Here is an 18,829-nt window from a genome sequence, read left to right on the forward strand (position 1 = left end):
AATTTCAATATTATAAAAAATTATTGTAGTTTAAAATAACAGTTTTCTTTTGTGTAAATGATTTGACTAATATGTATTCTGATTGTGAATATATCAGTTTTTCCTTTCATGTGAATTATGTTTCATGCATTTGGCTATGTGGGAATCATTTTTGTGTGAATTATTATTGACACCAGTCTGGCTCCATATCTGATCCTTCATTGGAGCAGGATAAGACCTTTTTTTTGGACAGACCTATTGCATGCTCTGAGCCATTCAAATTGGTCATGGTTGAACAATTACAGAATTAAGTGAATTAATCTTAATTAAGTGGTAAATGTACAGAGAGATACAGTCATTCCAAACAAACTGTGGAAAGTTTGAAAATGTTGGTGGTGTTTTAAATAGACACAGGTAATTGATTCTGACCTTCAGAAAGATTTTTATAAATCACCATGTGTACACTGTATGTAAATTAGCTCTTAGCCGTATAAAATGTGACCTTTAAACCTTTTTCTGGAAAATAAATAAATCAAAATATTATTGGAAATTGTGTCATTTACAGTGACAGATCTTTGCCAGCTTGCTTTGATTTAAAAAAAGGTTGAGTCTAAAAATAGTCTTGTCGCAACTTTTGAATTTAATTTTTAAAGTTTAAATGAAATTATCAAGGCAGCACACTCAATTGATGTGTTTGGTGCAATGTTGACCTTTCAATTTATAGTAACAAATAAAGAATAACTGATATAGCGTACCATAGAATCATTCTGACTCTGTACTTGATCTCTGTGTGATGTACCTCACAGACTTACGTCTCCATCACATCATAAAACCTTGAGCAATCAGTCCACCTTCATCAGAACCTGATCATGTGCTGTATCTCAGTATTTATAGATTCAGTGCTGGGCTCCGTATGCAGATTGAGCATTTGACCTGCTGTGACCTTGTTAGCATGCCCAGACTGCGCTTCCCTGAAGCTATCCTTATTCTTCTTATAACTATTCTCTTTTGTACTTCTACTCAACTGTTTCTATGCACCTTCTTTATTATAACGCCTCCTTTCTTTGTGATCATAATTCATCTCCTCTGCTGCAACTCCTTCTCTCTAATTGTAACACATCTACTGGACTGCCTTCAAACTAATCAACACAATTGTACTCCACCCCTCCTTCCATCTAATAATAACTTCTCATACACACTTCCTTCTCAATAGCCATGACTCCTCAACTATACCTCCTTTTTATTATCCCCTTTCCTTAGCTGTACAGTACCTCCTATCTAATCGTAACTTAGATGCTTGACCTTCCTTTTTTAGAACAATTACTCCTCTACTGTACCTCCTTCACTTAAATGATAACTGCTTGTATGCACCTTCTTCTTTATAAACATTACACCTCCTTTCCTTTTATCACACCTCCTCTTCTGTAAATTCATCCTATTAATTCTTATGCTACGTGTCTTTCTCTATGGTCATAATGCTTCTTCTTTATTGCACCTCCTTCCTTCTAATCATATTTCTTCTACTGTCCCATTTCCTCTAATCATAACTCCTCTATTGCACCTCCTAACCTTTCATCATTCCTCTCTATTGTACTTCACCTCCTTCTCAATAATCAAAACCCTCTCACTTCTGCACCTTACTCCCTCTAATCATAACTTCCTTCACAAATCCCTCTAATCATAATTGTAACCTCCTTCCCTCTAATACACCACCTTCTTTATAATGAACTCCTTTCATCTGCTGCACCTCCTTTCCAGTCGCATCTCCGCTGCTTCACCTCCTTCCTTAGAATGATTATTCCTCTCTGCACCTCCTTCCCTCTAAGCATAACTTGTGTATTGCTCCTCCTTCTCTTTTATCACAACTCCTCAACTGCATGTCCTTTGATCATAACTGCCCTGCTGTGCCTCCTTCCTTCTAATCCTAACTAATTTTATGTTCCTCCTCCTCTATAGCCATTACACCTCAATTACACCTTTTTTATATTCATTAACTCATCAGTTGCGCCTACTTCTCTCTAATCATAACTCAGCTGCTTCACCTCCTTCTTTAGAATGATTACACCTCTACTGCACCTCCTTCCCTCTAATCATAACTTGCATATCGTGCCTCCTTCTCTTTTATCACAACTCCTCAACAATACTTATTTTAGTCATAGCTGCTCGACTGCACATCCTTCTCTTAAAACAGAACTCCTCTTATGCTCCTCGTCCTCCTCTATGTCATTACTCCTCAATTGCACCTCCATTTTTATAATCATTGACTCTTCTCTGCTGCACCTCCTTCTAATCATAAATCAGCTACTGCACCTCCTTCTTTACAACAATTACCCCTCTGTTGCAGCTCCTTCTCTCTAATCAAAACTCATTTATTGTGCTTCCTTTCCTCAAGTTTCCTAACTCCTTTTATGCTCCTTTACGCCGTCTCCTCTTTTATAACACCTGCTGTACTGCAAATTTGTCCACTTCTTTCTCTGCTCTCTTAACTTCTCTCCTTTACAGCACATCCTTGCTACTAATTTAATTTCTACTACTGCACCCCCTTTATACATAATTCCTTTATTGCACCTCTTGCCATCTGATCATAAATGTCTTCTCTATATTCATATAATCCTCTCTTGTCTGTAAATGTAACTTCTTTACTGCACCTCTTTTCCACAAATATACACTCCTCTGTTGAACTGCCTTCCCCATAACATAAATTCTCTTCTTCACCTCCTTCGTTTAAATCATAATTTTACTGTTCCTTATCCCACAGGTTGAATCACAGAATTGCCTCCACCTTCCTCATTCTGATTCATCTTTTCTCCACCATTCCTGTGCTCAGCTCTGCCATCTCTACTTACCTCCTCTTCTCCTCACTTCTCTACCATTCACTTCTTTCCTCTACTGTACTGCAATGCAGCAGAGCAGAACTGGGCGCAGCTCTGGGAACCTGAGAGAGCAGCCCTCTGTCAGCTCGTCTGAACTTGCAAGGATGCGTCTTAATCATGAGAGCGCTGCCTCTCTCTCCTTTACTCTCCACAACAGACATACATTATACACCAAATCAGTTTGTAAACTAAAACTTATATAGATTCATAAAGATATGTGAATCATTTGCTTCCGAAAATGATGTTTCCACAGAACTCACATACTTTTTCACAGCAGAAGAGAGAAATAGCAAATAAGGCTTCTGTATGGTAAACTAGTCAATACATTTCAAACATAGTCCCACAAGGGATTTGATTTTAGTTGCAACCTGGGTGCAAGCAACCATGAATTGCAAACTCTTTTAAGAAACTAAGAGGAAAAAGTGTCTGGAAAGAACATAAAGGTTTATGCAGCTCTATGATAAAAGGCCTTTTTAACAGGGGTCTTAAAGCACTGCACGGTTCTTATCTAAAATGTGTTTCTGGCGTTGATAAGAGGATCAGTTGATTTCATCACAGGCAAATGCTCAGAAACTAAAATCTGACCAAAGCCTCCCTGCTTGAGAAATGATGAAATGGATTGAGGTCGGCCCTGAAGCCCAGTCTCGAAACCAAAGCGAAAAGTTTCTGATTTCATGTGTGTAACAGCTGAGAAAATATGAATGTATTCATGACACAAAAAGAGAAATAATGATATTATGCTAAAATAAAAAAGATTTAAAAACAAATTTTCAATCATCCTGAAATGGCTGAGTACGTCTAATGTACATCAAAACAAACTGAATTAGCAACTTGGGAATCTTGCTTCATCTGCAGACTGCTGACTAAAGCTTTGGGCTTTAGTGTTAGTGAAACAAATAATGAATGCCATCCAAGCGTACATAAAGAAAATCCTTTAATATTTTGCACATAGATATATTCATATTTTTATTATTGTTATAATAATAACTGTAAGTCAAAAATAATAGTCATTATATGCATATAAAACTATCCCATTAATTTACTATATGTACTAGGCTGTATTTCTGTATATAAAACAACATGAAGAAACACCTCATTAGCTTATATACAGGAGCTTGGAGGGAAGGAATAATAAAGCCAATAAACACACACACATACACACACAGAATCAGTGAAAACACTGATGAGGTTATTCAGTCACTGACAACATGTACTGCTTTCAATGGTGTTCATAAACCGTACACAAAGACCTTGCACTGCTGTCAGTCATTTAAAAACAATCCAAGAGATGAAAAAACTAGCAAAGGTGATACTGATACTCCATCATAGAGGCCTGGGTGAAAAACGAACGATAGAGATATTTCAGTTAGCTTTGGTTGGAAAGAAACTGCATAAATAAACATCAAGGGCAGGGAAGCACCTTCAGAGAAGCCACAGCGTTTTGTTTCATGTGTCCTATTACTACTCAACATGATACAGAGAAACAGCGATATAGAGAGAGGGACGGCTCAAGTGTTTGATTACCCAAATGCAGTACTGTTAAACATCTCAACCACAGGAAACATTTAGATTCTCATAGCTGTGTGAGGGTGTGTCTGTTTCTGTGGTTTGTGTAAGCATCTTCTTTCATCCCAATGGTTGGGGAGGACATACTGCATCTCGCTCTAGTCCCCTTTGAAATTATTGCACCAGAGGGTCCACAAAGCAAGCTGCTGTTATGACAATTGAAATGGGGCCTGACTGCTTGGCCCATTGTGTACACGGTGAAGGGATGGAATATCTGCCTGGTGAGAGCGGGGCTCCCTGTGCCAACCCAAACCTCCAAGCAACGGCATGGTCAAGAAGAGCCATCAAAACTGTGGAGACAGAAATTTAGCTTTAAGAGGTGGCCATTTCAAGCAATAAAACAGTGTTTAAAGACATTAAAATAGTTTGAAACTATCTGCAATATTATATTGTATGCCTAAAATTTGGCTAAATAAACTTTTATTCCATATATGCATATATAGTCTTAAATGAATATATGGATGTACCCCTGCTGTTAAATGGTACGTCTAAAAATAAAGAAGTTACTTTAGTGCAAACTGAATGTAAAGTTTTCGGACACTTAATTGCATGTGATTTACATTTAAAATAAATTGTGTTATAATTTACATTTACATTGTGCGCAATAAGTTGAACTTAAACGTGCTTTTTTTCTGCTTAAGTAGGACTTCAGTTCATCTTTTAAGTAATTTCATAGTTATTGTCCTGTTGCAATATGGTTACAGTCCACAGCCTAAAGCATAACTAACAATATACTTTATCTGTTCCTGACTAATATTATGAGCACTTCATTGAAAAAACTTACAAACACTCACCAAAGTTTGGTGTGTGTGTATGTGTGTGTGTGTGTGTGTGTGTGTGTGTGTGTGTGTGTGTGTATTATTATTATTATTATTATTATTATTTATGGTAACACTTTCAATAAGGTTGTAGATTATTTAATAGAAGTTAACATGAGCTAAGCATGAACAATACTTCTACAGCATTTATTAATCTTAGTTTATGTTAATTTCAGCATTTACTAATACATTATTAAAATAAAAAGTTTTATTGGTTAACATTATTTAATGCACTGTGAACTAATATAAACAATGAATAACTGTATTGTCATTAACTAGCATTAACAAATATTAATAAATTCTGTAACAAATGTTTGGTTCATTGTTAGTTCAAGTTACTCAATAACTTAACTAATGTTAACAAATGACCCTATTGTAAAGTGTTACCGTTAAAAGTTGTAGGACGTGGATTTATTATTATTTTCTAATTATGCATTTTTAATGATAAAGTTGAATTGGAGTACATTTAAAATATAGTAATTTGTGATTTGTAATAACAATGTGATATTGAATAACACACTACAGTTCAAATTATAATCAAGTACTGTACATGTGCTTTAATATTTTACTCAACACATCAGAATGGGAAAGGAAATGGTCCACTAAAAGGAAATGGTCACTCTCTTAAAGTACACTCAGTGGTCTTTTATTTCATTAATATAATGTTATCTGCAGGTACAGTTTTTTCTAATAGACTTTTAAGATTTGAAGTACACTATAAGTGCATATTCAGTATTTTGCATTACACAGATTTTTGTCCAATCAAATGCCCCTAATACCAGCAACAGGCAACCAATTAGCTTTTTACTTATTCAGTAAGACAAATAGCTTTATTTGGAATTGTATACTAGCATACTACTCTAACTACTTATGCAATATGACATAAATAGTGAGATTAGATTGCTATTCCGAATTTAGCCTGAGTCAACACTGGACAGAAAACTGTGGTCTTTAAACCCATGTGTCATCATTTACTAACCTCTGTTTTGTTCCAACCCTGTATTAGTTTCTTTCTTCTGTGAAACAAAACAACAACAAAAAGAGATCTTCAAGAGGGCTTTAGGTATTCATTCAAGTAAAATGGATGGTGATTTATACAGTCAAGCTCAAAAAAGGCACCATAAAAGCATCATAAATGAAGTCAATACGACTTGAGCTGAAGGACATCTGCCATATTTCACGCTTATCACATGCTGCGTTTTTCAAACTTGCTTGTGTTGACTGAACGCAAGCATAAATAAGATTTGAGAACTCTAGCAAAGGGTTTTTTAGTAGCTTGGAAGTATATATCATGTTTTGTTTGTGTTTTATACAGAGGAAAGGGAACAATACAGGGGTCTGAACATGAAGGTGAGTAAGTGACGACAACATTTTCACTGACAAACTGACAAAACTGTTCCTTTAATGACAGGTTTTACAAGAGGATTACATAAATCATCCATATATGGCATGGAAGGTGATGTAGTTTTAACAAAATTACCACAAACAACAACAAACTGAAAATAAAGGGGGTGGGCGGGGGGTTTGAGGATCAGCATTCCTGTGATCATAGTGGAAAACTGATGAAACTGGTAAGTAATCCCCTAAGGATAAACGTCTACCTTTGAGCTATTAAATATTAACAAAGCCATTTTCTGCCCCTGATGGACAACTTTACGAGATCACGGATAGACATGATCACCTTTGCAGCTGTATTCACACACATATGAGTGCATACATGCATGGATCATGGGGACATTTAGGCTCTGTTTTAGTAAGCTGCCTTCACTGTGTAACGTGTACATTGGAAACGCTCTTCTTTGATAGCCCCCTAAATGAAGTAAAGATAAAAATGCTCTATCCAGGCAGCAACCCCATTAGTCTCGGCCTCGGTCATGCATACTGCACACCAAACTGGAAATCACTTGTGGAGATCAGATCAGGAAAAACTCTGACTGATTCACATTCTCTAGGAGTCTGAGTGAAGAGATCAGTCTGAAAGGAAACAAAATCATGTTTAAAAGGAACTTGGTTAATATAACGAGCACTTTGGTGGAAGAACTAGATTTGTTTAGTTGGTTAGGTATCAGATTTTTTGAAAGATTCTCTTTCTCTTGATGTTTTCTGTAGATCTGAAGAACAATTTGAAGGAGTTTGTCGGCCTGTCATTGTGGCAACACAGATTTCCTTTGCCAAATTATGTGGTTGGTCATTTTAGATATCTGTCAGACAGATTATTTTTTTCTTAGTGGGTGGTTCTTGGCCTTAGTGAACTTCAAAATGGACCTGAATGTTATTTTTGGGTTATTTATGTACTATTAGTATTTATTAGTATATTGGTTTGTGTGTGTTTTTTTTTAAGTTTTAGTATTTATGTGTTTTTGTATTTATTTTGAATCATTCTGTTTAGCTTTAAAAAAATTCAGTTAGTCATTTTAGTACTTCAAATTATACTTTTAAGGCAACAGTTTGAATATATACATTTACACATCTATTTTCTTTTGTTTCAGCTTTATTTCAATGAACAAACATATAATTTAAGTTTTAGTTAACAATAACATTGTCTCAAATAAAATCACATACAATGCACAGATTTAATCACTTAGCACTTTTTATTGATAATTTAAATGCATTCTATTAACAATTGCCATTTAGTGTATTTATTGAAAATCTGCATGTAATGTAATGTTGCAATGCACACAGTGTACACTGCTGTCTTAGATGTTGGTCAAAATAAGGTTTCTAATTTAGCAGCATAATTTAGCTGCCTACTGTTTTGGAATAGCCTTCACATCAGGGGCAGACTAGTGATGCCTAAAAATGCTGTCTATGTAGGCAGCTCACTAGGGTTTGGAACAGAGCCGGAGTCATTTGAGCAAAACTCACCTGTCCCAGAGCTTCACGTTCCTGCAGTTGTTGCTGCAACATCCTGCTGATATCAAAGCTGTGGAAGAATAAAAAAAAAACGATTTTTGTGAAGATTTTGTGCACAGCAGTCAGAAAAATAATGATAATTAATTTTCTTCATAGAGAAATACATATTATATATTAATGTGTGTGAAGTTTCAGTTTCAGTTGAATAGTTTTACATTGTTACCTGCATTTCTGTTACATCATTTGTAGAATCCATCATAAAAGACTCATTCTTTACTCATTCTTAGTTTTCATAAGCCTACTTTTTTTGCTATCAATCAAAGTTTGTAATATCATGATTTGTCTTGGAGTTGGGTGTTTTTTTTTCTATCCTCTTAAAAAATAAAGCTTCCGAGTTTTGTTGTTGTTGTTGTTTCAGCAGTGCCATTAAAGAACCATTTTGGGTCCCCAAAGAACCTTACCGTGAACAGTTCTTAATAGAACCATTTTTTCCTAGTGTGAAGAACTTTTTGATAATCTGAAGAATCTTTTTTTTCCCATTATAAATAATGCTTTACTCAATGGAAAGTTTCCATGGATGTTTAAGATTATTCATAGAATGCCAATGTTCGTAAAAGTGTATTAAGAAAATGAGGGGTGAAAAAAACTTCTGGAACGAAGGCCACTTAAATAGTGGGTGATTGCTGTTGTCCTTGAGATGAATTATAGCTGCTTATTGCCACAATACAGGGCTCAACAGTAGACTGTACATAAAGCATTAGGATTTGTCTTTTCCACAGAGATGTTGGGAAATTTCGATGTGGTTTGTGCACATTAAGGTTGACATTGAGGGTGGTCTGTAAGAAATAAGAGTCTTCTGACATAATTTGTTGCCCTCATAGCACGTGAGCAGTTATTTTCTCTTTTTAAGGTTTAATTGCACACAGGAGGCCACAGGCAAACCCTGTTGTTTACCTGCTTTCCTGAGCCTGGAAATAACATTTTCTCCTGCATGTGTGCCCAGACTAAACCAACTGTGAACCTGTCTGCTTTTCCCATATGCTACTGCATCAAACACATATACGCAAGCAGACATAGTGACAGTCCTGTGGGCTGAGAAACCTCATGCTGCGGAGGGTGTAATTTACCAGAGTAAGAACATACAGTAACATACTATTCACAGTGTTACAGACTGCTCTGACATACAACAAGCAGTCCAGAAGCGAACCCTTCATTGGCAGGCTAATCGGAGGTTAGACAGCTTTTCCTGCACTCTAACCATTCAAAGTCATTCGATATTCATTCAGAGAGAGTGATGGCACATCCATTCTGAATGAGCTCGCCTCCATTTAGCCCGCATCAATAGTGCTCTATGTTTCATTCACCGCTTCAGTTTTTTTTATCTGGTTATCATATTTGCTGCAGGCATGTTCATGCTGTCAGCCATTAAAGATTCATGCCAGTCTGTGGACTTCTAAGAAACACTTTAGGAGGCTTTAGCAGACGTCCTGGTCAGTTTATCCGCCAACATTCACAACGTGAAAGCAGATAAACACAGGAACGACCGGGAATGCAAACCAAAACTGATGTCCTGGAGAGAGATAAAAATAAAGAACATTATAAAAAGTATGAATTCTTTCATTTGGGTTATTTCATTCTTAGATCATTTATGTAAACCTGGCAGGAGATCCAAATCTCTTGTTGTATTCTACCATTAACATTAACAATCTTTATACAACATTATATTAGTACCCTAAGCATGCATTTACTTCTCGAGATCGAATATTGTAATTGCATTGTGTGGGCTTTTATAATGTCGCTGCGCTTCTCGGCTGGAAGCTTATAACGTTCAGTCTGCCCCGAGAGCTCATGGACAGATCTGTCAGATAGAGACTATCTTGAGAGAGGCAGCGCTGAGGTCAAGATGTGTGATTTCATATTTGTACAAGTTCAAAACTTTTGTCAAGATGAGTATCTCTTTCACATTCTATCTCTATAGCAGACACACACACTAACACAGCACCACAAATGCAAAAAGACTTACAGAGTTCCATCATCGTAAAACAGGGATTATGGGAGAATGTCCTATATTTTTAGAAATCATGGGAACACTTAAGCTCTGACAGCGGGAGGGGGGTCACAAAATTCACTTTTCGCTGAGACGAGCAGCTACGTACTTGCTCTCCTCACAATTGTTTATAAATAGATGCAGGCATCATTGGGTACATTTTCACATTAACCACACACTTTTTTAACAAATTATTGTTTTAATCACTGCTGTCATACAAGGACATCTGCTGCATCATATTTGTAGTGTAATTTTATTATTCAAAGGCCTAATACCAAGTACTTTCATAAATACTTGCCTATAAAACACAGATATTGTAGTTCAGCATTTTCACACATCTGCACTCCTATGATCATAGTTGTAGATTCTGCATGTACTATAAAAATACAGCTTAGCCCCGCTCCAAATATCAGCCTTGGGCTCTGTTCACACTGCAGAGGAAATATAAATTATATGCTGGCAGTCGCTTTTACACCAGTCTTGAGACTTTAGTGATAGATGTAGCAAAAATGCATGAAAAATGACAATGTGTGCTGTATGCTTTCATTTCCTGTCACTACATACGGTAACAATTTCTGAGATTTTTACTGCCAGTCTGAACAAGATTTTAGACTCTGTTAACAGCAAAAAAAAAAAAAAAATTATAATAATAATAATTCTGCACCCATGCTGAAAAATAGCTATTTGTAAATTCTCTTTGAATGTTAATTATTTTGTCTGTTCATGTTAAAATAGCTGAAATTGCTTACAGCACATGTAAACACACTAGTGTCATACTGTATTATCCAAAGAATACCCACAATGCCCCTGACAGAGCATGCAAACTGAAGGTTATTGCCTAATAAAGCTCACTGCACATTCATGCATCTCATGACTGTGTTAAACCATATCCCTAAAGGGAAATTCACGTTCAGTTCTGCTGGCTCCACTAAAGTGCAGATTTTGTTGTCTTAATTACACGCATAACATATTATTTTCATATTTAACAAAAAAAAAAAAAAAAACTGGATTTTGCTGTGTGCTACTGCTGAAATACAAGGAAACATAGTAGAAATATTTCACATTCTCACTGCAATACTGCAAGTGCCGTGTTTCGGAAACCTGTTGGAAAACAGTTGTTTTTGCAGTTACATACTGCTAGTAGTGCAAAAACATGTGGTGATAGAGATGCAAGTAGAGTTGTTGTTTTGTTTTGTTTTGTGAGACGCACAATCCTCACACATGACTCAACAATCTGCTCTGAGCCTGTCGTGACTAAGAGCTCACTGTAATATTCTTTTCCAGGGAAATAAAAATACTCAAATACGGTGCACAGGGCAAGAATTATAGGACGTTTTCTCACTTAACAGATCCTGTTTTTGTTCACTTCATCTGCTTAAACCAGATCACTGCTGAAATGTTTAAACTTTAATAACAATTTGTTACTGTACATAAAATCTAATTAAATTTACTAAAATAAAATAAATAAAATAAAATAAAGCTAATATGTAAAAAATCACTCTACAAAAATATTCTAAACTTAACTAAAAAATTTATAAAATAAAATAAAATGTAACCACTATACAATAATCTTTAAAACGTGTAAACTGTACTAAAATGATGTAATCTTTATGTAATTATAAAATAGTTTCTTAAATAGTTTCAACTTAAATTTGAACAAAATAAAATAACAAAAAAAAAAAAAAATGTAACCTTTACCATACAATAATTTTTTAAACTTCTCTAAAAATAAAATACAATAATAAAATAAACTAAAAAAGTAAAATATAACTACTGCCTATAAATAATTTGTTAAAAGGTGTCAATTTATCTAATATAAATAAAATTAGATAAAAAATATATATAAAATATAATTATTAAATAAAAAATAAAAATTTATAATTACATTATACAATAATTCATTAAAGGGTGTAAACTAAACTAAAATAAAATTAAATTGAGCAAGGACTTGAGTTTCTACCTGATTATTGAAAAAAAGAATAAGACTGTGTAAGTAGAAGTGGGGGAAAGGTCTTTGCCTACTGTATGTGTGGAGGTAAACACTGAGAAAACCATCAGCTTGAGGGCTAAATTTAGAGCTGGAGTCAGAGGGGGGTATCTCCCAAGGTCACAGAGAAGCACACACAACACACCGTTCACGCTCACACTAACACACACCCACACACAGCAATTGAAATACTGTACAGGTCTGCCTAAACCACAGGCCTCCCTGGGGACTGAGAGTTTGAGTCTGAAGAGGTCTGACTTCTGTATTACCAGGACTTTTTTCAGGAGTTGTATAATGGCCGCTTTGTCTCTTCTTTAAATGTCTCACTCTTATCTGTGGCATTAGGAAGGTCCCAGATTTTCCATGGTTTAAACTGAAGTGAAAGTAGCTTCGAAAGAAATCTCACATGCATAAGAGTCTCAAGAGTTTTGAAGCAAAAAAAGCTTAGATGATCATGCTGAACATGTAATTTAACACTAACAGGCTAGAAAACATGATCATTTCACTGAGTTTATAAGACAAGTAGCAATGTCAGCTTCAAAGACAATTCAGAATCAGTTCATGAAATTAGGAAACTGATTTGGCTCATGAGCTCACTGACTTACTGTTACTCAGTGAATAATATCCATTCAAATTAATTTCACAATCACACAATGCTATTGTAAGGCTTCAGAGTCACATGGACTACTTTTATGTTTTTGTTTTGTTATTTGAAGTTGCTTAGTGTCTATTAGAAGTTTGAAAGCTCATTGCAGTTGCATTTGGTCTTCCCATCTGCTCATAGTGCCGGGTCAGCAAAAAACAAAAAGTACAAATATGAGCCAAGAGATAGAGCACCCATTTTTCTCTACCCATAAAACAATGCCCTCATTTTTAATGTTCAGACTTTTCAAGACAAGTTTTCTTCAGCATAAAGCTGGCTATTGACAGATGTTGTCAGCTCAGTGTAGCCACATACTGTACTGAAAACAGCTTTCATGTGAAATCCAAAACCGGGAACTAAATTTCCGGCATGAGCTGACAGCATCAGCTACTGTACAACGTGATTCCCATGCAAAGTCCAAATAAAGCCGCCCTGCATCTTAACCAGAAAAGAAATGCTAGCAGCATGATGGCATAAAGATTAGTTTAGAGGAGGTCAAGAGGTGCTTGTTTTCATGCAGGATTTCGGCGAAAAATGCTGAGGGATTGTCTTGTGACGCTGTTATTTAGATGCTCATTTAGATTGTTGGCTAAAGTCACTGTGATGTTTATAATCATGTGATTTGGCTTTTTGAATAAGAGCCACACGCTAAGAATGCAGAAAAATAATAATTCTCTGAAAACCTCTTTCAGGATTATCCAGAGCTTCAACATCACTACATCCCTACATCTATGCACAACAAATACTGCGTTTATGATTTGTAGTGATGCACATACTGCAAAACACTCCATTAGAATGGATTTTTTTAATAACTACACAATGCAATGTCAATGCGATAATGACTTCCATCATGCCGGTCTGCAAATAGACAACTAAAGCTCTTATGTCACGAATTGTGATATAATCCTGCTTAAACTGTGATATAACTTCAAAATGCCGTTTAAATTCACTACAGTTGAGTGAATAAAATAAATAAATTATATTTGCAGTCTGGGCACCGTGACTGCAACAGTAAATGCTGACAATGCTGATAGATTCTCTATAAAAATGGTCACTGGACAGGCATATCAATAAAAACAGATGTCAGAAAAATATCCTTGCTAAAGTAAACTGGTTCATTTTAAAGGGATGGTTCATTCAAAAATGAAAAATTCTGTTATTCACCCTCATATAATGTTTTTATAGATATTTTGAAGACAAAACTACATTTGACCGCTCTGACTTTTTTACATTTATTTTTATATATATCGTGTTCTACGGAAGATTTTAAACAAAATAAGGGTGAAAAAAATGTTTCTAGATTTTGATTTTTGGATTGTACTCCCCTTTAATACCCAATACTTTACACACTCTTACACTGCAAAGCATTTCAGAGTAGCATTAAGGTCGTTCAGGGGAAGACCTGGATGATCTGGTAGTGTACAGGGTTTGTGGATGGGCAGTTTTCCCTTTGGGACCAACATCAGAGCAGGCTGTGACAGTGACAAATGTCTACAGCAGCATTACAGACACGTAGGACAATGCTGAAACCACAGCATCCAACACCAACAGTCATCTTGTTAGCAAATAGATTATTATTGTTAGTGCTTAGCTAAAAGCCATTCTATTAAATATCTTTGGTTTCATTTTGACCTTGTCAAGTGAGAGAACATTATTTCAAGAAGGTTCCATCTTAAACGTAACAAATAAATCTTATCTGAAAAGATTAGGAAGCTAATTCAACCCCCACAAATCAGCTAAAGAAGTTCTTCTGTATTTTGAGTTATTTAAATGAGGACATCAATCTGATCTTTCTTGGCTCTTATTTCTTCTTAAGGGGGCATTTCTTGAAGCTAATGAATGCAAAGTGAGTCACATCTTTCACCTTGAGGTGAGTGTTTTATGGGCAGCGTGAACTACAGGCTACTCAGCATGCTCTCTTGTAGAAATTGTTATTCTGCAGCTGTAGGATATGCATGTTAAGTCACATGACATAGCCAATATGGCGGATATAACATACTGCACACACACAGCAAAGAACATACTTTTTTAACAGAATCAAAGTTCTTCATCAAATGTAGTACCTACTCAGAAAGTATGCAATTACATATATATATATATATATATGTTTTTTAGGACATAAACCATGGTAATTCCATAAAAAATTTTGTACTATGGGGGTATATATCTTTTGAACTTTGCACAGAAATCTGCATGTCATAAATAAGGCAAAATAGGACAATGTCTGAATAGGGAAGTCTTTCACACTGTGTCCACTTGTGTGGTGATTCTCAATTATACCAGGCATAGATCTGGTATCTCTGGAGAAATAATTAACTGTTTCAAGGAGGCTGAGCCAATCATGAGTAACTTTAGCAGAGTCTGTGGCAATCTGACTGTGGGTGGCAGGCTAGTCTGAAGGAAACGGCAAAGACCTCGACAACAGCAACATGTGAGAAAAAAAAAGTGTTTGGCTGATTTCACGTGTCTTACGCTGCCTTCATGTGCTGTCAGAGTTATTGCAAATACGAGTTACCTAGACGGAAATTGGACCTGAATGGCCTTGCAAAGCCATATTTACAACTGGAAAACCACTGGATTTTGATATCCAAGTTTCAAAGTTTAGTGGGCCATAAACTCCATGGAGGAGGAGAGAACCAACTTTTCTCTTGCCATTACAGTAATGCATATTTAAGTAAAAATAACCATTTGATGCATGTTGTTTGTATTTTACACAGTGAAAGTAACTTCTATCGGACCATCAATTGCTAGATTGGGGGTGTCCAATCCTGCTTCTAGAGGTCTGATGTACTGCAGGGTTAAGATCCAGCCTGTCCTAACACACCAGATGTGTCTAGAAATTTTTATTAGCTGTTTCTGGCTGTTTTGGAGGTAAACACAAGACAGGATTGGATACACCTGATCTAGATTGTGTTTATATGGTTGCCAACAAATGGGATGCACCATTTTAATCAAATTCTGTTAAATACTGACTAAAAATCTTGTATTTGTAATATGTAATCCTGTAATTTGTCTTTAATAAATTTCTTTAAGAAATAGGCAAAGGTGAAATTGCCATTCTCCATGATTCCTATTATTTCTGACAACAAAGAGCTTGAACGTGACAAACCCATAATTACAACTTTAGAAGTGGAAAGTAGGACATAAGAACATGCACAATTTTTGATTAGACTCCTAAATGTTCTGTTTCTAATTTTACCACTTGCCAGATCATATGTTTGACTTATTCGCTAATACTAAATTGGTGACAGTGGGATAAAAATACAGCAAATATAAATATTTCTCAGGCATAAAAGCACACCTTTTCATATATGTGTCATTTTGGAAGTCAGACCCACCATTCACACCGTTGTAAAGGCTCCGATGGTGTGGTGACAGTTCGTCTCCTGCCAGTCTCCGCGGTGACGTCTCTCTACCAGGGCTGCCAAACTTCCCATGTTCAGGGCTCATGCTGTACTGGTGCCTCAACATCTCTGGACTACTTCCTCCCAGTTTGCATTTTTCATGGTGGAGATCTGATGTTCCTAGCAGCAGGTGTCTAGCTTCTGGACTCCCAGGCCCACTTCCTAAGCTCCCCCTGTGCCTGTGGATGTAGAGCTCAGGACTCATTGGCTGTCCTGGACCCAGATGATGCTTAGGATGAGTCTCTGGACTCCGGTGGCCCAGGGATCGACCATACTTTTCTGGACTCAGCCCTCTAATCAGCCGATGGTCAGTCACAGATATGGAACCACAGCGTGGTCGGCAGGGCTGTGGCAGTACGAAGGGATACTCCAGGCTGGTGCTTCTGTGCCGGACAGGAGGGTCAGGGCTGGAGATCTCCACCCGATCTCCTTCCCCTCTTTTCCCAGGACGAGACTTCTGGATCTCCGGGCTTTTATTCCCAGTTCCTCTGCTAGACGGCGGCTGTGGCTGCTTGTGGTGTGGATGCTCAGAGCTGTCTGCACTTCCTGCACTAGAAGTGCTGCTTCCGTCCCCCACGTCCCGCATCAAGCCAGGTACTAGGAGCCCACTCTGGCTATCAATGGAGTTACGACACCCAATGGACCCCGTCGCACTGTGGCCTCCTTCTCCTCCACTGCCTCCTTTCTCCTCATCCATCAGCAGACAAAGATCCCTTAGCTCCAGGTTCTCCCGAATGACCTCTTCCTGCTTGTGCTCCAGTTCTGTTAGCTTCTGAAGGTACAGTGCCACCTCCTTACGCATAACGCTGGCACTGAAGTGACCCAGACGCTGCCACTCACGCGACACTCGCTTACCCTTTTGCCGGTCATCATCCAGGAAACAGCACAGGTCTCGCAGTTCCCGATTATCATCCTGCAGCTTCTGGTTAACCTCCTTCATCACGATAGAGAACACACACACACACACAATAATTGTGTTTACAAAACGTTTTTACATATTTTAAATGTTGCTAAGACATGGGTATTCTGAGGCTACTCTAACTATATGACATTTATTTGATTTAATAATTCATTAATTAAATTAACTGATTCAATTAATCACTGACATAAATGATACCTATGATCAATGAAACCAAACTTTGCATTACATATAATGACTATTGCATGGCTTTAAAAGACTAATATAGTGCAAGTATCATGGATTTTTTAAATTAAGCTTGACAGATTTGGTCACTGGGAATTGTCTTTGTATGGAATAAAGCTGGAAACAAAATGTATTTTTATGTATTTTTTTAATAATATGTTTCTATAAAGGGTACATTGTGCATTTTTACCTCGTCTTATTTATATGCAACATTAATTTAAACAATTGGAGAATGCGCATATTCAAACACAACATATGTTTAACGTTAGTTCAAATTTCAAAAATATGATTCTTGACTGGTATGAAAAACAAAACTAATAATTGCTTAAGCTATATCAGTGCTTTTTTAACAAGCTTTTTGTTTTAATCAGAAGATAAGCATGTATACAGAAAGGAAATATTCAAGTCGTTATATATTCCTACAGGAAGAATGATGTGCACAAGTGCTTCTGGCGCATCCTCAGAGAGCGCAGGTGTGCTCCAGACACCCATGATCTCATCTGCTCACCTTCAGCCCCCGGATCTCGTTCAGATGCAGCTGGAGGCTGCGGTTCACCTCCCGAATCAGATTACTGTGATCCAGAATGGCGCTCATTTTATCGGCTTCAGTTTTTCGGAGTCGCTGCACCAGCTCCTCTTTGCTCCACTGGAGGAGCTCTTCATCCGTAAGGTTGGAGATGTTTTCTGCTGGACTTTCTGGCGCCTTGGATCCAGGCTGTGCTTGTAGAGATTGCGCTTTCTCCATCAGGAGAGGCGAGCGGCTGCTGTGATACCAGGTGCTGATCAAATATTAATGAGGCAGGCAGCATCCGCTGTGTTAGGAGGAGTCAGGGAGACGGAGGACGCATTGCTGAGTGATGCCCGTATCCGATGCCCTCAGAGTGGGAGTCGCCTCGACTTTTCCCAAAAGCAACAGCTGATGCTGCTGACGAGTGACGAAGGGCGGCATACAGCAGAAGTACGCCCAGATTATTCAGCATCGACTCCCATTCATAGTTCTTGTAAGTTTGGAAAAGTGGCGGTAATGGTTAGCCTGTAGGATATGGGTGGTTTCAGGCGGCCCGATGCGCTCGCCTCCGTCCGCCTCTGCGCGCTCCAGCATCCTCGTGGAGATGAAGGAGGAGAGACGACAGCATCCTCAGACACAGCTCGGGAGAAATGAGCGTGACTGCAGACTGAGTAAATTCTCTCTCTCTCTCTCTCTCTCTCTCTCTCTCTCTCTCTCTCTCTCTCTCTCTCTCTCTGTATGTGTGTGCTCGTGTGTCGTGCATGATTATGTGTGAGTTGCCAAGTGGAGATGCTGTTCAGAAAGCAATTAAATGTGCGCCATCTATGGACACATTGAGGTACTACAGATGAATAGGGTAATTTTTTTCCTTGTTGCATTGACTTACGGTATTGACTTACGGCATTGACTTACGGTAAAGTATTTATGTAATTAGAGCATAATGTAGACCCTTCACTGTATGCATATAGGCTACATTTTATTATAGCTGTATACTGTCCACCTTCATT

The 18,829-nt window shown here is 37.3% G+C and overlaps 1 protein-coding gene across 2 annotated transcripts; it reads right to left on the reverse strand.

The window, feature by feature from the left end:
• Positions 1–3,769: 3,769 nt before the first annotated feature.
• On the reverse strand, positions 3,770–18,494 carry LOC128015338 (coiled-coil domain-containing protein 85A-like). 2 transcript variants are annotated; one of them, XM_052599081.1, is made up of 5 exons: positions 17,823–18,494; positions 16,105–17,104; positions 8,102–8,159; positions 6,216–6,252; positions 3,770–4,708 (listed from the first exon to the last, which is right to left on the reverse strand). In XM_052599081.1, exons 1-5 carry the CDS (start codon positions 18,057–18,059, stop codon positions 4,703–4,705), a joined length of 1,338 nt encoding a protein of 445 aa, XP_052455041.1. In that variant the 5' UTR covers positions 18,060–18,494; the 3' UTR covers positions 3,770–4,702. The 2 variants fall into 2 exon arrangements, with proteins under 2 accessions (XP_052455041.1, XP_052455042.1); XM_052599082.1 differs by lacking the exon at positions 6,216–6,252.
• Positions 18,495–18,829: the final 335 nt, after the last annotated feature.

The sequence above is a fragment of the Carassius gibelio genome, chromosome A6 (assembly GCF_023724105.1).
Source record: "Carassius gibelio isolate Cgi1373 ecotype wild population from Czech Republic chromosome A6, carGib1.2-hapl.c, whole genome shotgun sequence".
Taxonomy (NCBI): domain Eukaryota; kingdom Metazoa; phylum Chordata; class Actinopteri; order Cypriniformes; family Cyprinidae; genus Carassius; species Carassius gibelio.